General features: G+C 40.7%; 1 protein-coding gene across 1 annotated transcript in view; it reads right to left on the bottom strand.

Annotated features, from left to right (window-relative positions):
* Window positions 1-9922, bottom strand: part of LOC137647527 (pre-rRNA 2'-O-ribose RNA methyltransferase FTSJ3) — a 98366-nt gene extending 88444 nt beyond the window's left edge. The window contains exon 1 of the mRNA XM_068380766.1: window positions 9800-9922. Coding sequence (XP_068236867.1) covers window positions 9800-9857 — 58 coding nt within the window. The 5' untranslated portion in view covers window positions 9858-9922. The remainder of the gene's footprint in view (window positions 1-9799) is intronic.
* Window positions 9923-26553: the final 16631 nt, after the last annotated feature.

The following is a 26553-nucleotide window of genomic DNA, read 5'->3' as shown; positions in this document are numbered from 1 at the left end:
CTTCGCTGCCGTTGTCGGTTTCGTGGTCTTGGTAGGACGCGGCTGCTGGGGTGCTGGAGGTTTATAGGGCTTGGATGTCAAAGCCCTATGAAGGAGGGAGTCTTGGTGGGACTTCCTCCACCTCTCAGCGGTATGCTCCACGTCCTTAGGCTCAAACAGGTTCGTTCCCACAATGGAAGAATGTCTGAGCCTGCTGATCTCAGTGCTAGGGATGTTTTGATGGAATCTCTCAGACACCGCATCCCGACGTTTCAGGATGGTGTTTGCCCGCAAGTTCGAGACTTGATGGGCCAGAAACTCGATCGTGCGAGTGCCTGAGAGTAAAAAGGTCTCCATAGCTTTCCTGGTACGTTCTTTGGTCAAATCCTCTGAACGTATCAGGATACCTAAGGTCCCTAACCAGATATCCAGCCACGAAGTGGCCTGCATGGCAAACTTCGCAACCTTCTCTTGATTAAGGATCTCAGTCGCCGAGAATGAGACCTGCTGGTTGGAGTGTCTCTCAAGAGGGACTCCCCTGGTAAGCTCTTCCAAGGAATGGTGAAGGGGAAGAGCTAAACAATGCTCCTCTAAGATCTCAAAGTACCTCCACTGCTATACACGAGGAGGTGGGAGAAGCTTGTTACCGGCACTGGATCGGCTGGAGGAGGCTAGCTCGTAGAGCTGGACTGCGATCTTGTCCCTGGCACTCTTAACCCCTTGAGACCAGGGTAAAGCTGCACTGGCCTTAGAGGGTTTTTGAGTCCTAAATACTAGGTCCAAGACCGTGTCTTTGCCCTCTCGAGGAGGAATCTCTGGGTCAGCAAACCCATTGAGAGTCCTCATAAGGGTCAGAACTTGCCAAAACGCATGTTCTGACTCTTGCAGCCCTCCTCCTGAAGGACTAGCAGCGAAGTCTCCTGTCCCCAAAGGCTCTTCTTGGGGAGACTCGCGGACGTTCTCTGAGTGACTGGCTGGCTCCGGCTTAAGTCTTGACGAGGATTTCGGTACTGTCTTGGAGTCCTTCGACTCCCTCCTGGGAGGGATGCAGGACTCCAACAACGACGGAGGTAGGCTCTTCTCCGCCCCTACCCGAGAAGACTTTTCAACGCGAGGTGGGGTTTCCCTCATTGGTACGATGGGGGTTCCCCCATCGCATCATCTCACCCCACGTGACTCCCCTGGGGACGGGAAATCCTCGTCCGAAGGGGAGGGAGAAAAAGTCTGGGGGGGAGGGGGCCTGCCTTGAAGGCTTATGAGAAGGCAGCTTTGTCCTCGGAGAAGTCACCGCGTCCGAAACTCCTCTTTTTCTCTTCAGGGGAGTAGAAGCTGCCAAGGATTTGTGGCTTAGCTCAGAGAGAACAGGCTTTAAAGCCTGCGCGACCGCTCTGATCAGGGCCCAAAACCAAGGCTGCTGGCTGACGGCTGCGCTGTCAGACACTCCCTCTGGAAGGACAGGGATCGACCGATCCCTGGGAGGAGTTTCCATAGGGGGGTTCGTCTGCAAAGAAAATGATGACAAAGAAGAAATGTCCCTGGACCTTTCTGGAACCTTCCCCCCTATCGGCGAGCGCTCTGTTCTGCGCTTGCGGGGGGGGGGGGGGGGGGAATGGCGTCCTTGCCGCGCGTTGCCCTGCAGCCTCGAGCGTGGGAGGATATTGACCATCGCGCTGGGGAGCGCGCTGGCGCTCGCGCAATGGGGAATACCTAGGGTCGCGCGCGGGAAACTGTTGGCGCGCGCGAGGGTGCTCGCGGGCGAGCGATGGTGCGTAGGAGCGTGCCCAGGAGATATCAGAGGGTGCGCAGGAAGCAGATTGCACGCTCGTGCGCGCGAGGGTGAATGTTCGCGCGCGCAGGATCAGGACGAAGAGCCCGTGCGGCCGAGAAATCGTGCGCTCTAGAAGATGTCGATGGGCGCGCATGCGTAGGAGAGATATTTCTTACGCGCAGGCGCGCAGCTAGACCCTGCGTACGTTGGTGCGCCTCTTGTGGGCGCACATCAGGCTGGCGATGCACCACTGCTGTGGGAGATGGGTGTGGGCGCGTGTAGGTGATTGCGCGCTGGCAAGGGATGGCGCGCAGGTGAATCTTTAAACTTCCCTACTGCACCCAGATCCGGAGATCATGGGCGCGCAGGAGATCGTTGGCGCGGAGAGCGCTGGCGCGCAGGAGAACGTTGGCGCGCAGCAGGTTGAGTGCTGGCACACTTTAGCAGGAACATCGGCAACAGGTGCGCGCTGGCGCCCAGGTGAGCGCTGACGCGCTTTATCAGAAACGTCGGCAGCAGGTGCGCGCTGGCGCGCTATATCAGCAACAGTAGGAGCGCGCCTGTGCGCTAACTCCGAAACCTCTGAGAGGTCAGCTGAACGTTGGCGCGCATGCTTGGCATGGCGCGTAAGGGACGTGTACACTAATTTGCGTGCACGCCCTTGTTGCCCCGATGGGACCGTTGCCTGTTTTATAAAAACAGGTTTAGTTGGCGCCCACAGCGCATCAGCAGCCAGGAACGGCGACGGCAGATCAGCAGGTCTGACGGGTGGAAGGTCGGCGTGCCCTTTGTCAGGACGACCTTCCACCGAAGGGGATCGCGAACGATCCACAGAGAGGTCCAGGGTTGTAGCAGGAACAGTCGGAGATCGGTGACGAGGCTCCTCTGCGGTGGACTGCGATGATGTTGAACCGAAGAAGCGCTTCCTCACACCCTTGTGAGGTAAAGGAAGGCTTCTCCAGTGAAGAGGAAGGCGACCCTTACGACGTATGCGCCCTCTGGGGGCCGTTGGGTCAGCAAGCTGACCATCAGCAGTCCTCCAAAGAGGAGTCTCTGTGAGTGAACTTCCCCGAGGGAGAGAATCACCGGCAGGAGAGACTGTTGGACTTGGTTCCTCCCTCGAAGGTTGAACAGAGGGAGAAACTAAGCCTTCAGCTACAGCAGGATGAGAAGTTGCAGAGGTAGCAGATACCGCATCGGATACCTCTGCCACCACAACGTCGACGATTGACAGAGGATTAACCTCTGCCAAAGTCGGCGATTGCTTGACAGCGGCACCCAACCGGATGATGTCAAACAAGGCTTCCTTGGAGGGTGAACCTTCGAGCCCCAAGGAAGACCAAAACTGGAATAAATCAGTTACATTGATACAGTATTAACATTTAAATCCTCCCCCCGGGGGAAGAGGTGGAGCTGCCTCGCTAGGGGAGGCAACGCCATCTCTCGAAACCCGAGATCGGGAAACAGAACCATGGTCTACACTACCCCTCGATGGTTTCTCGGAAGAAACCGATCGAGTGGGAGCTTTGGAGGAGGTTTGAGCAACGGAGGAAGAGTCCTTGGGATCTTCTCCTTTCAAAGAAATCTTCGAAGGAGAAATATCCCGCCTGGACTTCTTCTTCCGTCGCCGAGAAAACCTCTCCTACTGGGAGGTAGACCACTCCCTACACTCACCACATTTATTATCACTATCACACCGTTGGCCCCTACAGTAAGGACAAAGGGTGTGAGGGTCTGTCTCGACCGCCGACATAAATGTACCACAAGGGCGGTCGGATAATCCAGGACATTTGCTCATTTTCGCAGAGGCCAACTTCGCATACAAACCTGTGGGAGAAAAAGCAGAAAGACATTAATGGCTGTCAGAGAGGCGAGGGTGAGAGCGGACACGTCCGACTATCACCCGAGCCGAAAGCAAAGTGAGCTCAAGCACAGGTGTGTGAGGGGGGGTAGCAAGCTACCCTCCCTAACCCCCGCTAACTAGCGGTGGGGTAGTAAACCCTCGTTAAAATTCTAATGGCTAGTCATTTCAGCTACGCTGAAAGTAATAACCCCTATTAAATAGCGTGGTTTGTATGTCAGTTACGGAACAACTGCAGTTCCTTCCACTGAGGATGAAGATTGCAAGGGCATAAGACAGAGGAAAAGGGCTCTCTTTTGTCAGCAGGGAAAGGGAGAAGTTGAAACCAACCTTGGCAAGAGCTGCAATGCAACCTGCAGTGACACTTGACTCAACCCTTCCACACCAATCCTACAAGGGAACTCATAAGTTCCAGGGTGGTCACAAGACATACGAAGTCGAGAACCTCCCACAGGGGGGGGCGTGGAGGGACTTCGTCTCTTTACTAGGGGAAATGGGGAAGACTTGCCCAACAAGGGAAACACTCTTACCCAATCGTCCTCAACACAGAGGGGTGAGGGAGGGTATAGATGAGGGAGAACACCAAGAATTACCGTATTTCCAGAGTCATAGGATGCACCTTTTTTCCCGAAAAATGCCCCCCAAAATCACCCTGCGTCTTAACACTTACGACACTATGACATAGTTGTTTATGAAGTATATACCTATTTTCTCATATTTTGTTGATATTTTTAAATAAAGCAATATATTGATAATGACTTTGTTGCCTGAGTTACAAAATAATACAAACAAAGTTGGAAAAAAATTCTGTTTGTTGAGTGCAGTATTACCAAGTTAGCAGAAAAGTAACTAGACATAGAATCACATAAACAGTAACAAAATTATTCCACCTAAAAGAATGTCAAGATTTCTTTAATCAATAATTACATTTTGTGTGAAAATTTATAGGCTGAGCGAGGAATTTTGGAATTAGTACTAGAACTTTACCTCTTTAACAAAATTTTATGCACCTTAGGCAACACTGCTTTGATGTAAACAACACTTGAAACACCAAACACTCTGGAAACTACGACAACTTTAGTGGTTTATTATATGAATGTAATAAAATTGGGATAATCTGCCTATAACTAATTAATATTAACTTAAACATTTCATAATTCACCCAAAATAAGAAAAGTTAATGTGCAAGACAGTAATGACACTGGAGTCGCTGACTAGGGATTTGGGCTACGAAGTTTTTAAAATCGTAATTTTTTTTTTTCTAGAACTGCCTTGCTAATTTAAGGGTGCATCTTACCACTTGTTGCATCTTATGACACGGGAAATACGGTACCTACCTAAACTAACTTCTAAGAACCTCCCAACCAGAATCAAGGACTTCGACACTTCACTAGGGGGAACAAGGAGGACTTCCTTACCCGGAGGTTGCCCGACAAAGGTATCGCTCTTACCCAATCATCCCCCATAAGAGGCCGACAGGGCAGAGAACCATTCCGAAAGCAAATAAAATCAAGGTTACAAGTTCCACATCCAAAGTACCACTCCTATTCTGACACAAGGAACATGGAAAGTTCTTTGCACAAGGGTCGCTCCCAAACTAGCTTGAAAGTGCACTAACACAAAAAATTATTATAGTCAGTGAAAAGGAGGGATTTATGTATGATAGTAGCCACCTTATTTTCAACTTTATCGGAAACTTGTAGAGAACAAACACTGTTCAGAATGTTATAAATACCCCGAGTAAGTACATACAAGATCAATATACAATGATTTTGAAAACCCTCTAATTTATCAAGAAATTTATGTCGAACGAGCTCTGCACCTTGCCACGCAGTTTTTCGCTCACAGAGTTCCTAGAATTCCCAGCAGATGACATTTTGATCAATTCAACAGTGCCTTAGAGGCGGAATACCAAACTAATTGGCAGTCGCAGCAATTTGAAACGCCCCAATCGGACCACAATTGACCTGGGAAATTGTTGGAGGGCTTTTTTTATCCAATCAGAATCTCATATTTCCAGAAATTAAAACAGGGTAATGGGAACATCCATCAAGGGTCAGAGATGCTCAGTCTTTACCCATGCGGTGCGAAGATGGCAACTAATCAGTGCAAAGATACCTGTGAATCATTTTTCAATTCAGTCGATCCTAGTATCGTTAGTATTGTGAGTCTTACAAAAATGGCGAATTTACATCGTATTTTTTATAAAATACCATCGAATCCCAGTGGCGAGTGCTAAAAAGATTGGTACAACCGAAATTCGGAACTTGAAAAGATTTATACAATAGCTACTTTGCTTTGTATATTATTCAAAAACGTTATTTGAACAATACAGGGTGTAAACTGAAGGCGTTTCTGGAATTAGTTAAGCGTGTTTACCTGCTCAATACCCGTGATTCTGATTCCAAAAGTCCTGGTCCATCCCAACACTCTACTCCTCCACTAATTACCCGTCCATCACACCCACCACAAAAACAGAAGTTATCCCAACACCCTACTTCTCCAAAAAGTGCCCGTCCATCAAACCCGCAAAAGAGGAAGTTGTCCCTCAAAAAAAAAAAAGATATCACTTAAAAGCTCAGACACCAGTGAACTTGAATAATTGCGGTGCGGTTGTAAAGGTCATAAATTACCCGGGAAGCTGAACCCGAAGTAATGTACAGTACGTACATCCCGCTCCATTTCTGGTTGTATGTGATTGCGGCCACATGTATGTATGATGACAGCGAATAGGGCCGTGTAAGGGGGGTCGCACGCACCCCCTTAAGTTTAAGAATAAGAATACGACAATGTACGGGGGGTTGCAGGGGGACGTTAGCCCCCCTGTTAGGTAGAAACACGTCTTGTAAGTAAGGTTGGGTGGGGCCATTCAAGTTAGGTAGTGGTCTTTTGTAAAGGTTTTGCAGATTAACCTTTTGCAGTACAGAGGCCCCGTCTTACAAACGGTTAGAAGACGGGAAGAAATTCCTGTTTTCTGCAGCCGCGGAAAGACTTGGCCGCTTATCTACAAAGGCTCCAAAAAAGGATATAAGACAGAAGAGAAATGTCTGCTCTCTACCAAGGCTGAATCAAAAGTGCCTTAATAGTGTTGACACATCGTTGAAGGATTTCATGGCCATAACACCAGATCACACTGTATCTTCTTTCTTACATAAAGAACTGTTTTGTATTTGTGCAGGAACAAACTACTTCACCATGAAAAAAAAAAAAAAAAAAAAACAGGAATATGACCTAACCTAACATGCCTTGTCCATACAGTTAGAGGATACTCCCACCTGCGACTTCGTAACTATGTATAAAGTTCTCTGGGATTGTATGTATGATAGCGGCCACCTGTATGTACAATGTCTAACTAAGAATACGGCATTGTAAGGGGGTTCGCCCCCGTTAGGCAAATAGGTAAGGACACGGCTTGTAAGTTAGGTTAAGAGGGAAAGTTTAGGTTAGTTGTTGTCCATTTTTAATCATCGTATGAGGAACTGGCCGCTGATATATAAAGGCTTTGTTTTCTGTCATGGTGACCAAAACAAAAACAGAAAAAAAGGTACTTTTATAAAAATAAAAGAAGAAAAAAAAAGTATCTAGGTTAACTTTAACTGCCAAACTGGGTAATGGTGTTTTAACGGGTTGAATATAGTTTGTTGGGACAGACGATACCTTTCTTATTGCTTGTTAAATATGGGGAAAATGTTCTGTATATTAGTATGAAATACAATATTGAGAAGTTAGTTACAATTTATGGAATACAATTTAGTGTTTTCCCACCAGGCATGAAGCCAGTTGGGAGGCAACACAGGTTTAAGACTTAGTTCTAGGGTAAGACAAGGATATGCCTGGATAAAAGGGGGGGGGGGGGGGGGGGGATTGCAGTTCGGTAGGCAAGTAAGTAAGGTTACGGTTCCTAAGTTAGGTTATGGGTGTATGGATGATAGCAGCCACCTTTATGCATTATTATGGCTAACTATTGTACCACTATATAAGGGTAAGGGAGATGTGCATGAGTGTTGTAATTCAAGAGGTATTAGTTTGTTGAGTGTAGTTGGAAAAGTGTATGGTAGAGTACTGATTAATAGGATTAAGGATAAAACAGAGAATGCAATCTTGGAAGTACAGGGTGGTTTTAGAAGAGGTAGGGGTTGTATGAATCAGATTTTTACAGTTAGGCAGATATGCGAGAAATATTTAGCAAAAGGTAAGGAGGTGTATGTTGCGTTTATGGATCTGGAGAAAGCATATGATAGAGTTGATAGGGAAGCAATGTGGGATGTGATGAGGTTATATGGAGTTGGTGGAAGGTTGTTGCAAGCAGTGAAAAGTTTATACAAAGGTAGTAAAGCATGTGTTAGAATAGGAAATGAAGTGAGTGATTGGTTTCCGGTGAGAGTGGGGCTGAGACAGGGATGTGTGATGTCGCCGTGGTTGTTTAACATGTATGTTGATGGAGTGGTGAGAGAGGTGAATGCTCGAGTGCTTGGACGAGGATTAAAACTGGTAGGCGAGAATGACCATGAATGGGAGGTAAATCAGTTGTTGTTTGCGGATGATACTGTACTGGTAGCAGACACAGAAGAGAAGCTTGACCGACTAGTGACAGAATTTGGAAGGGTGTGTGAGAGAAGGAAGTTGAGAGTTAATGTGGGTAAGAGTAAGGTTATGAGATGTACGAGAAGGGAAGGTGGTGCAAGGTTGAATGTCATGTTGAATGGAGAGTTACTTGAGGAGGTGGATCAGTTTAAGTACTTGGGGTCTATTGTTGCAGCAAATGGTGGAGTGGAAGCAGATGTACGTCAGAGAGTGAATGAAGGTTGCAAAGTGTTGGGGGCAGTTAAGGGAGTAGTAAAAAATAGAGGGTTGGGCATGAATGTAAAGAGAGTTCTATATGAGAAAGTGATTGTACCAACTGTGATGTATGGATCGGAGTCGTGGGGAATGAAAGTGATGGAGAGACAGAAATTGAATGTGTTTGAGATGAAGTGTCTGAGGAGTATGGCTGGTGTATCTCGAGTAGATAGGGTTAGGAACGAAGTGGTGAGGGAGAGAACGGGTGTAAGAAATGAGTTAGCGGCTAGAGTGGATATGAATGTGTTGAGGTGGTTTGGCCATGTTGAGAGAATGGAAAATGGTTGTCTGCTAAAGAAGGTGATGAATGCAAGAGTTGATGGGAGAAGTACAAGAGGAAGGCCAAGGTTTGGGTGGATGGATGGTGTGAAGAAAGCTCTGGGTGATAGGAGGATAGATGTGAGAGAGGCAAGAGAGCGTGCTAGAAATAGGAATGAATGGCGAGCGATTGTGACGCAGTTCCAGTAGGCCCTGCTGCTTCCTCCGGGGCCTTAGATGACCGCGGAGGTAGCAGCAGTAGGGGAGTCAGCATTATGAAGCTTCATCTGTGGTGGAAATGTGGGAGGTTGGGCTGTGGCACCCTAGCAGTACCAGCTGAACTCGGTTGGGTCCCTGATTAGGCTGAAGGAACATAGAGAGTAGAGGTCCCCTTTTTGTTTTGTTTCGTTGTTGGTGTCGGCTACCCCCCAAAATTGGGGGAAGTGCCTTGGTATATAGATAGAGAGATGGCTAACTTAGAATACAGCAGTGTAAGGGGGTCGGCCCCCGTTAGGTAAGTAGGTAAGGACACGGGTTATAGGTTAGGTTAGGGGGGAAAGTTTATGTTAGTTGATGTCCATTTTTAATCTACACGGGAGGGACTGGCCACTGATATACAAAGGCTCTTTAGGTCAGGTTGGAAACATTAGTTAGATGACGGTTTCATGTCTGGCCGCTGATATACAAAGGCTCCGTTTTCCTTTTAGATTGAGGTTTTCTGTTCAAACTATTAAAATTTTACACCTTCCGTCCTGACCAACTATAGAGGCTCCTAAAATCTTTTATCTATTTTTTTTTTCTTTTGAGGGGGACAATTCTTGTTAGCCTTAACCAGAACCGACAGCCGATTTTGTCTATTAAGCGGTGACCTGATACGAGAGGTAACTCATCCTACGTCGTCAATGCTCAAGCTTGAGTAAAGTAATATCTACCTTCAGTCAATTTAACCTAACTGGTAAAATTCATCCAGAAAACACAAACACAAATGACTTATGAATATAAAACGGATAGTGTTAATACAGACTGGCCCATCTTATCAACCTAAAAAACACTTATTTCCGTTCAAAACATTCAATAATAATATCTCAACTTACCTGCGATCTTTGCCCGTTTGTAGAAAACATCTACTCTCTTTTTTACTTTCTTTCCCATCGTGTAATAGCAATTTTATAAACTATTTTCTAGACACTTAGGACTATTCACGTGGGGCAGCTGGGACTGAAACAACAAACCCAGAAATCTCAACTCAAGATGGCAAGAAGTTTTGTTCTTCTTCTGAATGGCGCATAGAAATTAGGGATAATTAACTTGATTCCGGGAACAACTTTGCGAATCAAAATCAAATCTATGATAAATAGATTGTTAGAATTAAAATTATTTTATTAAATATGAGAACGAGTCGACTGGACTCCATAGAAATGAACTCCAAGGGCTATTCATCTTAGCTTTGTATGGAAGATATTTCTATAACGGCTCATTTATTCCCCGTTTGACTATTCTTCACCTCTGAACTTTGCTTTATTGTGTAATCATTTCTTTATTTCCTCTATATCTAATGGATTACGTCTTACATCTTCTATATCGTTATCATAACATATAATATTATGACTAGCTTTACTTTGTTCATTTTTATAGGCCTCTTCTAGTATTTATGTTGATGTTTTGCTGTCAGGATTTGTATGAAGTCTTTTAACAAAGAATATACTTTCCCTCTAAAATGGCTAAATTTCTAAACGTGTAGAGAAGCTCTACCTCTAAATAATTTTCCCTGATTATTCTTGCGCTATGCATTTCATATTCTTTGCATATATATATCCGCTACCTTTCACCAACTTTCTCTCAAAAGTCCATTGCTCTACATCAAATGAAAACTCTTACCTACTAATATATATCCAATTTTTGGACTTACCCACAATATTCAGCTGCTTCTACTGTTGTGACAACTATCAACAGGTTATATTTTAGGTTAATCTTAGCATTCCTCCCACCATAAAAAAAAAAAAAGTTTTCTAATTTTTTTTCATCTACAAGTCATTGTTTCGTAAGATTTATAAGCCTATATCTTTCCATAAGTAAATGCGTAATTTCCCCGACATGTGTTTTGAACATGTTTCTTTGATCGATTCATTTAATGCACAAGGTCTTAACCATTTGCATCCCCCTACCAGAAATGTATGATATTTTCTAAACATTCATCCAGGAAGGACTTCAAAACACGAGAGTGGATTATTCTGATGCGGATACAAGACATGGATGAGTATATGCGGGTCCATTACAGGGAAATGGATGACACTCTCTTGATGAAGATCAATTACAAAAAGAAGAAAAGAGATGATAGTGGAAGTATGAAGGAAGAAAATAATCGATAAACCTCGTTAGAATTTCAATGGCGAATCAAAAAGTGAGTTTAGAATTTATTGGACGACTTGAATAGCTACGAGAGAGAGAGAGAGAGAGAGAGAGAGAGAGAGAGAGAGAGAGAGAGAGAGAGAGAGAGAGAGAGAGAGAGAGAGAGAGAGAGAGAGAGAGAGAATTTATACGAGCCATTCGCAAGAATAACAAAAGAGACTAAGTGAATCTATTATCTAAATTACAAAATGGAGACTAATAAAGTTACGTGTGAATATGACCTTATGAAGAAGAAGACTTGAATTGATTCTAAGTATTAGGATAATAATCATAAATTGTCCCTTATAATGACATTCTACTATTTATATACAATTAGTCCCATAGATCCTTACCTTGTCTTTAATATTACTCCTTTGAAGATGTGTTGGGCCTATTACTACTACTACTACTACTACTACTACTACTACTACTACTACTACTACTACTATTATTATTATTATTATTATTATTATTATTATTATTATTACTCGCTAAGCTACAACCCTAGTTGGAAAAGCAGGATGCTATAAGCACTAGAGCTCCAACATTGAAAATAGCCCAGTGGGGAAAGGAAATAAGGAAATAAATAAACTACCAGAGAAGTAATTAGCAATTAGAATAAGATATTTTAAGAATAGTAGCAATATTAGAATAAATATTTCGTAATATAAACTATAAAAACCTTAAAAAAGCAAAGGGGAGAGAAATAAGATAGAACAGTGTACCTGAGTGTAACCTCAAACAACCTTTGTTTCCTGTGTTGTAAATATCGTTTACGATATTAAAAACTCCTTTCATATATTCTAAGTCATTATTAAAAATTCCAGAAATTCCATCAAGAATATGTAGCTAGCATATCTTGCCTATATTATGCTTCGAGCTCTTTTCATATATTCACTGATTAAGACTGGAAAAATTGATTAAGGCTTCCAGATTCATAAAGAGAATGAAGATTCAATTTATATCTAAATGAGGAAAACATTTGTAAGGTATTTGGATGCTAAATTGATATTGTTTTTCTTTTCAAGAGAATTTTTTTCAATTAATCATTGAAACATTTAGAGCTGGGAACTTAATTAAAGTTACGGCCTTAGTGCAAACCTATTGAATTAGAGATAACTCTGGGAAATTCATTATCATCTCCTCTTAGGGCCATTGACGCAAAGGGCCTCGATTAAATTTCGCCAGTCGTCTCTATCCTGAGCTTTTAAATCAATACTTCGCCATTCCTCATTGCCTACTTCCCGATTCATAGTCCTCAGCTATGTATGCCTAGGTTTTCCAACTCTGCTATTGCCTTGTGGAGACCAGTTGAAAGTTTGTTTAGGGAGTGCGAAGAACATGCCTGATCCATCTCCATCTATCCCTCACCATGATATCATGATACTTGAGTAATCTCTCTTATAGTTTCATTTCTAGTTCTGCCCTGCCATTCAAATTCCAACATTCTTCTGAGGGCTTTGTTCTCAACTCTAAAAATTCTGTTGGATATTGTTTCATTGTCGTGCCACGACTCATGTCCATTCAGTAACACAGATCTCACTAAACTGATATATAGCCTGAAAGTATTGAAAGGGAATTTTAAAAGAAGAAAAGTATATTGACTGATGCAACCTAGACAAATTATGGAGTCTAAAAATAGCATCACCAAGAAGAATACAATCTCTTTTTGTTTCATCTTCACAGCAGAATATATGTTGTGGTAGAACTTATGTTACTTTGGATACTTGCTTGTGATTCCAATAGTGTTTTAACGTTGTTACTCTTCTTAAAGGTTTTCATTATTATTGTTCATTACTTTTCCTATAGTTTATGTATTTCCTTAGTTCCTTTCATCATTGGGCTATTTTTCCCCGTTGGAGCTCTTAGACTTATAGAATCCTCCTTTTCCAACTAGAGTTGTAGTGTAGCTATTAATAATAATAATAATAATAATAATAATAATAATAATAATAATAATAATAATAATAATAATAATAATGAATGAAACAGTTAATTTCCTCTCATTACCTGACACAAGAAGGGAAAGATTAGCTGTTCCCAAAGAATGAACTTAAAATCATAAGAGTAAGCTTATATTGGGTACCAGCTATTGCATAGCCAGAAAAAAAAAAAAAAAACATATAGGGCAGATAGAATTACATGCAAATTTCCCATATAAAGTTTTCAAATAAGTGATATATTCCGAAAGGTTTAAAGGCCGTTCATGAATAGCAGAGGCAAGGGACAGTGACATCGCCCTGTTAAGCAGGACAATGCTATAGAGACTAACCATATATCATATGATCAGCGCCCAAGCCCCCTCTCCACTCAAGCTAGGATCAGGGAGCGCCAGGCAATGGCTGCTGATGACTCAGCAGTTAGATCTATAGGCTCCGCCAAGCCCCACACCCTTAGCTCACTAGGTAAGGTTGCAGACACTAAAGGAACTAACGAATCTGAGCGGGACTCGAACCAGCGTCTAGCAATCACAAGGCAGAGACGTTATCAATCAGGCCACAACCCTATTGATAAGAAGAACTATGCTAGTTATGATGACTTGGTTAAAAAACTGCATGTTGAAGACCACTTGGCCATCCATTAAAAATGACAGACTGCACATCACCCTAATAGGAGAGCCAGCATAATTCAATCTAGGCTATGTATTGGGCATTTGTATGTCATACATAGGTATTTATTGCAACGCTAAGAGGAGAGATTTGTCCCAGTATACCTGTATTGTTTTGTTAACACAAAACGTTATTTGATAGCTATATGTTAATTAAGCGAGGAGGGCTACATCAATGAATTGAAGTGCCATGAATAAGGTAATTTTATGATATTGGGTTTTGCTTTATTGCGTATTTTTTTTTTTTTTTTGTGCTTTTTTGTAGTATATGAAAGTATCCAGTTGCTTCGCTTTTCAGACGGAATTTAATGAATTCAGTCAAGGAATAGGGCGACCGCTCTTGCTAGCAAGTCAGATTGATGTGTAGGCTCCTCTGGAACCAGTGCTGCCGGGTCTAGCTGTTAAAATTTCCCTAAATTGCCCGATTAAATTTCCCTGTTTGACACAAAATTTCCCATTTTCCCTGTTAGTTTACCGAAATTTCCTTGTTTTTGTTGTGTTTTCAAATTTCTTCCTTGTTTTCCTGTAGCCGCATGAATTTCCCTAAAACAGAGAAATTTCCCTGTACCTGGCGACACTGTCTGGAACAGCCGCTGGTGGTTTGCGATGCTCGTCCCTATACTTTCCTTTCTTGTCTAATACGAATGGCAGACATGTTCACTGGAAACAACAACAGCAAATGCAACCATTTCTAGTCCGCGGCAGAACAAAGGCCTCAGACATGTCCTTATTCACGTCTGGGATTTGGCCAGTTTTTCATCAACACACTGGCCAGTGCGGATTGGTGGTGGTAGGAGACTTTAGTCTGATGGCTCAAAGCAAACCAACATAGTAAGGGTGGCCCTGACTAGTACAGCTTTGCTAATCATGGCGGTACGCAAACCCTTTCACGACGTTAAGGTATCCCCACTAAGAAAGGGTATTATTATTATTATTATTATCATTATTATTATTATTATTATTATTATTATTATTATTATTACTTGCTAAGCTACACCCCTAGTTGGAAAAGCAGGAAACAATGTTTGTTTATATAAACCAGTTCTGTGTATAAATGAAAATCCCTAAACGAAAAAGTAAGTTTGTCTATAAAAGTTAAATACTTTTTAATAGAAAAGTCTCTACAAAAAACCTGGTGCATATGCAAGACTAGATTCACATAAGGGAGCATCAATCATTAAAAGACAGAACTGTCCATAAATAGAAAATCTATAAATATAGAGCAGGTCTGCCCATAAGATATAGATGTTTTGCGAGAAATAATACCTTTGTATTTTGTCTATAAGTCTTTAACTGACATGTTTTCTTCACGAGACTTGTTTTTTCCACAATAGCCATGGAATTCTAGAAACGTCTAATTTATTAAGACTCCCAAATAAAAAGATAAAGATAGACGGAATGTTTACGTCTCCATTATGGCCACAACAAATCTCACCTCTGGAATTCTATAATCAAATAACAATTATTTAAAAAGGACTTTTTTATAAACAAGTAAGTGTAACAAAAAATACGACTAAAATATCTGAAAGAGAATTAATTTGAAGAGAATTGATTTGAAGTTCTCTGACATCTTGACATCGGAGGTCATTGACACCGATATTGTTTTTTTATAAGTAAAGACTAAAAGAATATTCAAATTAAACCAGAAAAGTAAATATGTTATAAATTCATCTGAAGAAGAGAAATTATAAATGAAAATACAAAATAAAAAGAGGAAATAACTGCTCCGGATTTTTTTCAGAGATGTGTATTCACTGAAGATAGATAACACTATTTAAAATATTTTATAACTATTGTACTATTCATCATTTATATTTGAGATACTGCTAATTTTATGTGTTAATAACTATTGTATTATTTACTCATTTTAGGGGAAACAATAAACATTACCACAATATTTTTAGTGTGTACAAAGGTGTATGTGAAATTAGGATCAGAAAGTTCTGTTATGTACTTCCATGAGGAAATTGAAATAAGAAAATTCTATAAAGAATCATAAAGAGAGAGAGAGAGAGAGAGAGAGAAGAGAGAGAGAGAGAGAGAGAGTATGTATGTGAAATCAGGATAATAAATTCTACTATAAACTTTAATGAGGAAATCAAAATAAGAAAATTCCGTAATGAGTCATAAAGAGAGAGAGAGAGAGAGAGAGAGAGAGAGAGAGAGAGTATGTGAAATCAGGATAATAAAATTATATCATAAACTCCAACGAGGAAATCAAAATAAGACAAGTTAGGAAGGAATGAGAGAGAGAGAGAGAGAGAGAGAGAGAGAGAGAGAGAAATGTCAGGATAATAAAATTATATTATAAACTTCAACGCGGAAATCAAAATAAGACAAGTTAGGAAGGAATGAGAGAGAGAGAGAGAGAGAGAGAGAGAGAGAGAGAGTATGTGAAATCAGGATAATAAAATTATATTATGAACTTCAACGAGGAAATCAAAATAAGCCAAGTTAGGAAGGAATGAGAGAGAGAGAGAGAGAGGAGAGAGAGAGAGAGAGAGTATGTGAAATCAGGTTAATAAGATTATATTATGAAATTCAACGAGGAAATCAAAATAAGACAAGTTAGGAAGGAATGAGAGAGAGAGAGAGAGAGAGAGAGAGAGAGAGAGAGAGAGAGAGTATGTGAAATCAGGATGATAAAATTCTCTCATGAACTTCAATAAAGAAATCAAAATAAGGCAAGTTAGGAAGGAATGAGAGAGAGAGAGAGAGAGAGAGAGAGAGAGAGAGAGATTACATACACACGTTGGTAAGATCAGAAAAGAGGACAGTCTGAGAATAAGTGAAACAAGAAATGAGACGGGATGTAATCCTACGTAAAAAATTGTGAATAGGCCTGTTTTCGACGTCCCTCAATACACAGAGAGAGAGAGAGAGAGAGAGGAGAGAGAGAGAGAGAGAGAGAGATATCGGAATTATTAATGTTAGCTCCTCCACTTGATATCCTCCCTCACCTAGTCAATTATACAAAAGATTGGATTATTCAGCTTTTTGCTCGCCAGGAGTTACTGGACGTAGAGTACTGTGAATACTTTATCCCAGCTAAGATCTTCCAGGTGGATCAATGAAGCTGCTATTTGTAGAAGATGCCTCACGCCAGAAATTATTTTTCACAGATATTGGAATGAGTAGGTTTAAAGGTTTAAAGGTCGCTCATGAATGGCAGAGGCAAGGGACAGCGACATTGCTCTATCATGCAGAACAATGCCCTAAAGACTGACCATATATTATGTGATCAGCGTGCACGTCCCCTCTCATCACCCAAGCTAGAACCAGAGATGGCCAGGCAATGGCTGCTGATGACTCAACAGATAGACCTATAGGCTCCCCAAACCCCCCAACCTTAGCTCAAAAGGATGGTAAGGTTGCAGACACTAATAGCGCTAACGATTCTGAGCGGGATTCGAACCCCCGACTGGCAAACATCAGGCAGAGACGTTACCAATACACGCTCATATACTGTAATGCTCTCTCTCTCTCTCTCTCTCTCTCTCTCTCTCTCTCTCTCTCTCGTAAGAGAAAAACCTTTCTAAGTTTGCCATTGCATCTTTAACATTGTTAAAGTTTTATGCCATTGATACCCTCAACTGTTTGTACCCAACTTGTCTTTCCGTTAAGACCCTTATCAGCCTGCCACAAAAGATAGCCGAGATAATAAGAAGTGGTTATTAAGGATTTCTTTGATGCAGAAACCATGTATGTTTAGTGTACTTTTCAGAATGGGATTAGATCAAACAAAAAATTGGGTACGAAATATTAAATAGACAGTGAAGTTATGTTCGAGTCATTTTTCTGGACATCGATGCTATTTATGCATAACTAGTTTAAGCAACCTGTCAAAAATGACGGCTAGATATTTAAATAGATATGTACGCTCACACACAGATTCGACCCTTCCCACCCCTTCCCCCCTTTCCTAACTACAACCCGGTGGTTCGGCAATTTGTGGGAGAGTGTGCTTTCTGATTGTACCTCTCGGGGTACACCCCTCCCACCAGAGTATGACTACTCCCTCTCCCCCGTGAGCATGACAAGAAATACACACACACACACACACACGCATATATATATATATATATATATACACACACACACATATATATATATATATATATATGTATATATATATATATATATATATATATATATATTATATAGCCATACTTTTGCTCTTTATTATATAGGGGAGATGGTGAAATGATTTTCATGGATACCAAAGTTGGTTACCAGTTATTTTCTGTAGGCGCTGGAGCCAGGAAAGAATAGTTCTCTAACTACTTGGGATAGGTATCAATTACCTTCCGGGAACTAGAACATGGCTTCCTAGTTATGGATTAATGAGCTAGATATTAATACTAGTTGTCCATTATTTTACCAGCTGCAGGATGCAGCTTTCAATTGCTTTCTTTGCCGTAGAAGCCTTGATGAATAGCTTTTTGAAAAAGGATATGATTGTAAATATGTTTTTTTAAATATTGGAAGCTGGTGTGAGTCATCTTTAAATATATTATAGTTATTTGTGAATAATTTTGTCATGTATTGAAACGCAGTATGATTATCGTTTTAATTTATACAACCAGCTATGAATCTTATTCCTTGAAACTTATAGTAAATGAGAATTATTTCTCAAGATGCTAATGATAGTTAAGAATAGTTTTCCCAGTTGCCGGAACTAGGAATTGACTGTTTTAGTTGCTGCAAGAAATGGTTATGAATCATTTTTTACACAATGGAGCTAGTTACCTTTACCAATTGAATTGAATAAGTCCTTGTCCTTGTTTCATTATCTTTTGCTGTACGTCTGTCTGTTTGTTTGTCTTTTCTATGCACCTTTTGATTTATTAGCTAATTTGACTGTCAATAAGTTCTCAGATCTCTGGAAACCGATCTAGTTAAGGGACTATTGGTTGACTGCCGGAAAGGGACATTGGCAATTGCTCAGCTCAGGCAGAAGTTCGCGGTTTCTATGACCTTTTACTCTGCATAGATTCTAAGGTACAGGTGCTAGTAATGGCATGTTTAAAAGTTTTAAAGCCCGCTCATGAGTGGCAGAGACAAGGGACAGTGACATTGCCCTATCAAGCAGGACAATGCCCTAGATGATCAGCGCACAAGCCCCCCTCCACCCAAGCATGGACCAAGGAGGGCCAAGCAATGACTGCTGATGACTAAGCAGATAGACCTATAGGTTCCCCCAAATACCCCATCCTTAGCTCACAAGGATGAGGAGGTTGCAGCTACCAAAGGAGCAAACGAGTTTGAGCGAGACTCGAACCCCAGTATGGCAATCACCAGGCAAGGACGCTATCACCAGGCTACCACAACCCTAGGTATTTAATAGGTATTAGAAATAAGTACAAGCATATTTCTTAGGCTGTACCCACACAAGGACCAGGCTGAAGCATTTATCTAAACATTGATACAAATACGATCATTCAGAAAGATATTTGAAGATGCTGACTGGAAAAGTCTTGTTAGAATCAATGCATCTTAAATTTAAGCTTCAGCTGGCTTCTCTCTGCATCTGCCGACTGCCAAACCTCTACCTGTGTAAACACAACCTTGGATACTGCTGGTAGATTGGAATTATCTTTCTATAGACTACTTGGGAGTTACTCCTTACTTCTAGATATGCTTGTCACTATGTAAAAATTTTTTCACTGGATAACGAAAAGGGTTATGAATTATTTTTTTTCCTATACAATGTGGTATAGTATGAAATTAATAATTTTTATAGATATCAGAGAAGAATTTCGAATGTTTATTTTGGAGTGGTGCAAAGCATTGAGAGTAAACCTAGTTAATGCATCTAGGAATGTCTGTTTATTCGAAATAATGAAATAAGCTATGGATTACTAATGGTCAGTCAATTTGAGATATTTAAAATGACTATTTTACTCAATTAAAGGGTTAAATAAAAGAAAAATTAAGTGAAATTATGCTTACGATCACATTATCCACCGATCCATATACGTGATTCCTTAATAACATAGTCTGATTTGAGCCAGGAAGCGTTCTAAACGTTGCGAAGACTGTACAGTGAGTGCAAGTAGTGGTGTAGCCTGTGATTTCAGCCTTCTGGAAGCGTTCTAAACGTTGAAAAGACTGTGCAGTGAGTGCAAGTGGTGGTGTAACCTGTGATTTCAGCCTTCTGGAAGCGTTCTAAACGTTGAAAAGACTGCGCAGTGAGTGAAAGTGGTGGTGTAACCTGTGATTTCCGCCTTCTGGAAGCGTTCTAAACGTTGCGAAGACTGTACAGTGAGGGCAAGTAGTGGTGTAGCCTGTGATTTCAGCATTCTGGAAGCGTTCAAAACGTTGAAAAGACTGTGCAGTGAGGGCAAGTGGTGGTGTAACCTGTGATTTCAGCCTTTTGGAAGCGTTCTAAATGTTGAAAAGACTACAATGAGTGCAAGTGGTGGCGTAACCTGTGATTCCAGCCCTCTGGAAGCGTTCTAAACGTTGAAAAGACTGTGCAGTGGGTGCAAGTGGTAGTGTAACCTGTGATTTCAGCCTTCTGGAAGCGTTCTAAACGTTGAAAAGACTGTGCAGTGAGGGCAAGTGGTGGAGTAACCTGTGATTTCAGCCTTTTGGAAGCGTTCTAAATATTGAAAAGACTACAATGAGTGCAAGTGGTGGTGTAACCTGTGACTTCAGCCCTCTGGAAGCGTTCTAAACGTTGAAAAGACTGTGCAATGAGTGCAAGTGGTGGTGTAACCTATGATTTCCGCCTTCTGGAAGCGTTCTAAACGTTGAAAAGACTGTGCAGTGCGTGCAAGTGGTGGTGTAACCTATGATTTCAACCTTCTGGAAGCGTTCTAAACGTTGAAAAGACTGTGCAGTGAGTGCAAGTGGTAGTGTAACCTGTGATTTCAGCCTTCTGGAAGCGTTCTAAACGTTGAAAAGACTGTGCAGTGAGGGCAAGTGGTGGTGTAACCTGTGATTTCCGCCTTCTGGAAGCGTTCTAAATGTTGAAAAGACTACAATGAGTGCAAGTGGTGGTGTAACCTGTGATTTCAGCCATCTGGAAGCATTCTAAACGTTGAAAAGACTGTGCAATGAGTGCAAGTGGTGGTGTAACCTATGATTTCAACCTTCTGGAAGCGTTCTAAACGTTGAAAAGACTGTGCAGTGGGTGCAAGTGGTGGTGTAACCTGTGATTTCCGCCTTCTGGAAGCGTTCTAAACGTTGAAAAGACATTGCATTGAGTGCAAGTAGTTATGTAGCCTGTGATTTCAGCCTTCTGGAAGCGTTCTAAACGTTGAAAAGACTGTGTACTGAGTGCAAATGGTGATGTAGCTTGTGACTTGAGCCTTTTTGAAGCGTTCTAAACGTTGAAAAGACTGCAGTGAGTGCAAGTGGTGGTGTAACCTGTGATTTCAGCCTTCTGGAAGCGTTCTAAACGTTGAAAAGACTGTGCAGTGAGTGCAAGTGGTGGTGTAACCTGTGATTTCTGCCTTTTGGAAGCGTTTTAAACGTTGAAAAGACTGTGCAGTGAGTGCAAGTGGTGGTGTAACCTGTGACTTCAGCCTTCTGGAAGCGTTCTAAACGTTGAAAAGACTGTGCAGTGAGTGCAAGTGGTGGTGTAACCTGTGATTTCCGCCTTCTGGAAGCGTTCTAAACGTTGAAAAGACTGTGCATTGAGTGCAAGTGGTGGTGTAACTTGTGATTTCAGCCTTCTGGAAGCGTTCTAAACGTTGAAAAGACTGTGCAGTGAGTGCAAGTGGTGGTGTAACCTGTGATTTCCGCCTTCTGGAAGCGTTCTAAACGTTGAAAAGACTGTGCATTGAGTGCAAGTGGTGGTGTAACTTGTGATTTCAGCCTTCTGGAAGCGTTCTAAACGTTGAAAAGACTGTGCAGTGAGTGCAAGTGGTGGTGTAACCTGTGATTTCCGCCTTCTGGAAGCGTTCTAAACGTTGAAAAGACTGTGCATTGAGTGCAAGTGGTGGTGTAACTTGTGATTTCAGCCTTCTGGAAGCGTTCTAAACGTTGAAAAGACTGTCCAGTGAGTGCAAGTGGTGGTGTAACCTGTGACTTCAGCCTTCTGGAAGCGTTCTAAACGTTGAAAAGACTGTGCAATGAGTACAAGTGGTAGTGTAACCTGTGATTTCAGCCTTTTGGAAACGTTCTAAACTTTGAAGAGAGGAAGATTTAAATAGATGTGTATAATGAACGTCACTACCAAGTGTCCAATAATCTAAAAGTCAAATTTATGCGCTTATTGAGATCTGCTGAATGTATGCCGTTAAATTCATACATTTCAGCCGAAAGCAAAAAAACTGTATCTTGATAATGGAAGAAATTATTCTTAAATGCGGTAAAAGAAAATGTTTGCTGTTTGGTAAAGCATTAGATACGAATAGATGTTCGCAGTTTTATGAGATTGGTTCAAATCTAGTTTTGAAAAATATTTTCTTTCTTATCGCAAGCACAAATGCATATATAAATCTATATATATATATATATATATATATTATACATATATACGTGTATATATATATATATATATATGTATATATATATATGTATATATATATATATATATGTATATATATATATATATATATATATATATATATATATATAAACATATACAGTATATATATATATATATATATGTAAATATACCTATATATATATATATATATATACTGTATATAATACTTGGGCATGTTATTTTACGTTTAAATAGACAATGTCTTACTGACGTCCAAAAATAGAAGAGCATCTCTCCGGACAAACTTTCATTTAGATGGTTTTCAGAACAGGAAAAGTGCCTTCACATTTCTTCATTTATTATTTGGTGTCGACTCGTGTTTCGAATCACATTTTACGTGTTTCTTGGGCATGGATGCATCGGTTGAACAATGGATTTACACTTTAATACAAAGGCTACAATTATGATAATTTTGATACAAAAATATTTGGAAACTCCTAAATTGATTTAAAAAAATGATAAAGAAAATCTTTAAATTCTTTGAAATATAATGAATGAAATCTAAGATGAATTTTGATACATAAACGATTTCTCACAAGACCGATCTCTCAAGGCCTCTCATTCTTCGTTGAAGTTTACGATTACAATTTCGCAGCCGGATTGATGTTGGTTCTTCAGGAAAGTCATCTGTTCAAAACAGATTAATTTTTTGAAGCTTACACGCTCCATCAGAAATTTGGGTTCCTGATCTGCATTGAATTTGGATTCGATTCCATTTGGAGTGGCTTGTGAGATAGGTTATGACTTTTGTGAAGCTTTGTGTTAAATAATTTATGTATCTGAAAATTTATATTAAATTTATATCGTTATATTTAAAAGATTCTAGAATTTTCATTGATAACTTTTTGTTGATTAATTTCAGAGTATTCTAATGTTTGGTATCAAAATTTTCATCACCATAGACATTATATTAAAGTGTAAATCCCTCCCTCAACCAATGTAATCTTGACGAAGGGTCACGACGGGATTCGAAACACGTGTCGACACCATATAAAAAATTGAGGATTATGAGTGGCCGATGCGGTAACGTCCCTGACTGGTGAACGCCAGACTGAGGTGCTAGTCCCGCTCAAGCTCGTTTGTTTCTTTGGCCGTTGCAACCTAACCATCCTTGTGAGCTGAGGATGGTGGTTTTGGGGAGCCTATAGGTCTATCTGCTGAGTCATCAGCAGCCATTGCCTGGCCCTCCTTGGTCCTAGCTTGGGTGGGCGCTGATCATATGTACTGTATATATAGTCAGTCTTTAGGGTATTGTCCTACTCGATAGGGTAATGTCACTGTCCCTTGCCTTTGCTATTCTTGAGCGGTCTTTAAACCTTTAAACCTTTAAATCATCCCTCCTCCTTGCTCTGTCCAGTTCCTCCTCCAGCCAACACCAACTCCTTCATAATTCCTGTTCAAGTAAGCCTTAGTCTTTTCCAGCCTTATAATCCTTTCATGCTGTAATCGAAGAACATGTGGCAGATAACGTCACAGATCAACCCTCAAGCTTTTATTTATATACTGCGAATGTTATCTTGCTCTCTTGCACCAAGTATTTTCTAGAAGGCTCAATAGAATAGTGAAATCAAAGACCTAAGGAAACTGTTTCATATAATACCAAGATATCATTTCAAAGGCAAACTGATCTCATATGCATGTAGATATATCTTTTGTAAATCATCTGTTTGATGTCTATATTGTGCTAAGCATCTGGATAGCTTGATTTTGTCTTCTTCAACATAACAATAAATTTGTTGCCAAGAGATCTTTAATGTTAAATAACAATGCCAAGATACTTAAATGAGGCAACATAATTGATGTGTCAACTGTGCGATGTTATATTCTTTTTCTAAACTATCTCTCATTTTAGTAACCTCTCATTTAGCAACATTGATGTTTGGACTAACAACAATTGTTGATTGCTTTAGTCAATCATTTATGCTATTAGATTCCACCATAAGCCCTTTCTGTTAAAAGGCTTAGCTTCAGAGGATGTCAACTCACGATTTTTCAACAAATATTTTAAGGATAAAGGTATTAGCCCCAATCTCTTCTCTACACAGGCTATGATCCACCAGAGGGTGTGCGAAGTCCTAGCCACTGGAATTCTTTAGCAGGAGACAGCCTGGACTTTTCGAAGTTGCTATGAAAGCCCAGAGACTGTAGAAATTCTATGACTTCAACTAATCGCCATGAACCTTATGTAGTGCTCATTTCCATAGGGACAAAACAGATCTTTCAAGAAACAGCGAGTAGCAGGACTAAGTACTGCAGAGCTCAGCCTACGTTTCCTAAGTCCACTCACCAGTATAGCCATATGTGAATAGTCACAAGCAGTGGTTGAGGTAAAAAAAGTAGGACACGAGGCTAAAAATCTCATCCCGATAGACATGGTTTGTACCCAAAGGCAGAAAAGCATTTATTCAAGCTCTAATATTTAGTAAAGGAAGAGTGGTTGAGTGGAAGAAGATGCCTTTGATAGAAGTCACTGGAGGGGTGCATCACGCAATCGACCCCTTAATGTAGGGATAACGGTAGGAAAGAAGAAAATTTATTAAAGAAGGAAAAGATGAATTATTTGAGGTGTATTTTTCATAATAGATGGAAGGGACATGTGCATGCATATAGGAGAATTTATAGGAAGTCAAGCATAGAGCGGGAAGGAAATGAAAACAGAGGAGAAAGGCAAGAAAAAAAAAAAAGATAGAAACTAATGAGGATGATGTTGATAATATATGGTCGAGATGATAGGTTGATAAGGGGTATAAGAAACTTTCAGGATGAAATCAAAAGATATGTGAGTGAATTTTTGGATGTAGAAGTTGGTCTAAAAAGGCGTGTTGTGTCTTATGGATGTTCGAAACTTTATAGATTAGCTAGTGAGAGATGTCAGTGAAAGGGCAATGGATTTCAGTGTGAGATTGTGTGATACGAAATTTAGAAATGTTTATGGAATGGTTTATGTGTGAAAATTATACAATGTTGATTAGGGATAATGAAGAGAAAATACAAAAGCAGGTTTAAGAGTTACAAAGGGTTAGCGTGTCCAGAAAGTTGAGAGTGAATTTGAGCAAAAGTAAGATGGTTCATGAAGGTAACTGGAAAATCAGGAAGATGGTGTCATGAATGCTAAAATGGATGGCGAGAATGTAAGTGGTGGTTTCATATAAATATTTAGGATCAAATACAATGGGCGATGGTAGAATGAAAAAAAAAAAATTCTTCCAGAATGCACAGAGAAAGACGAGCTGGCAAGATGTGTGCAACAGATTAAGACACTTGAATGGCCTGTGGAAGGTAGATTATATTTGAGAGGATTTTTAAACTTAGATATTCAATGCAAATGAACGAGAAAATGTTGAAACCAGTTGCGTTGGCCTATTGGAAACGTTTCTCCCTGGTGTTCTGCTGGATTAGGGTTCGAGTCATGCTCAAATTCTGTAGTTTTTATAGCGTCTGCAACCTCACCATCATTGTGAGCTAAGGATGGAGTGCATGGGGGAGCCTATAGGTTTACCTGCTTAGTCATCAGGAGCCAGTGCCTGGCCCTCTCTAATTTTGTTTGGGTGGAGAGGGGGCTTGGTTGCTGATAATATGTATATATGGTAAGTCTCTAGGGTATTGTCCTACTAGCTAGGACATTGCCGTTGTCCTTTTTCTCTGCCATTCATGAGCGGCTTTAAAAAAGAAGTGGTCTGATGGATCAGACTATATTAAGGGAATCCATTAATGTGGAAAAAGGTATGGTTATAAGTTAGTGGAAAGAGGAATTAATTCAGAGCTACTAGGAGGAAGGAGGAGAAGAAAGCATGCTAGGTAGATGGCAGGGAAGGCATACATGAAAAGCGAAAGTGCGCGCGAGGCAAGTGGAAGTTCTATTGCGCACCAGTGTCATCCGCATTTAAAAAGTTAAAGGATGAATCAGTCAGTGACTTGAGCTGCTTTTTCTCCGAAGCAACTCCCTTCGGCGGAGGGAGATGGCTTATTGCTGAAAAGTATAAATAGTAAACTACTTTGAAAATGTAGATGCGCTTCCTAAGATACCCTTAGATCTAGGGATTCAAGCACCAGTGTGTAGCGTATATACTACGATGATCAAGTCGTCCATCCGGAATTAGATTCTCTTACCAGGGTATGACTACTCCCTCTGAGCGTAACCGGATATATATATATATATATATATATACATATATATGTGTGTATGTATATATGTATATATATATATATATATATATATCCATACACTTGCTCTTTATCATATAGCGGAGATTGTCTTATTCGCCCCTTAGCTAATTTTTTTTTTATCTTGCTGTCTGCGTTGTTAGCAGATTTTCAAAGCTTAGATCCCTGTGTTACCAGTTTACGAAGAA

The sequence above is a fragment of the Palaemon carinicauda genome, chromosome 1 (genome assembly GCF_036898095.1).
Source record: "Palaemon carinicauda isolate YSFRI2023 chromosome 1, ASM3689809v2, whole genome shotgun sequence".
Taxonomy (NCBI): Eukaryota; Metazoa; Arthropoda; class Malacostraca; order Decapoda; family Palaemonidae; genus Palaemon; species Palaemon carinicauda.
This window is presented reverse-complemented; position numbering and strand designations above follow the sequence as displayed.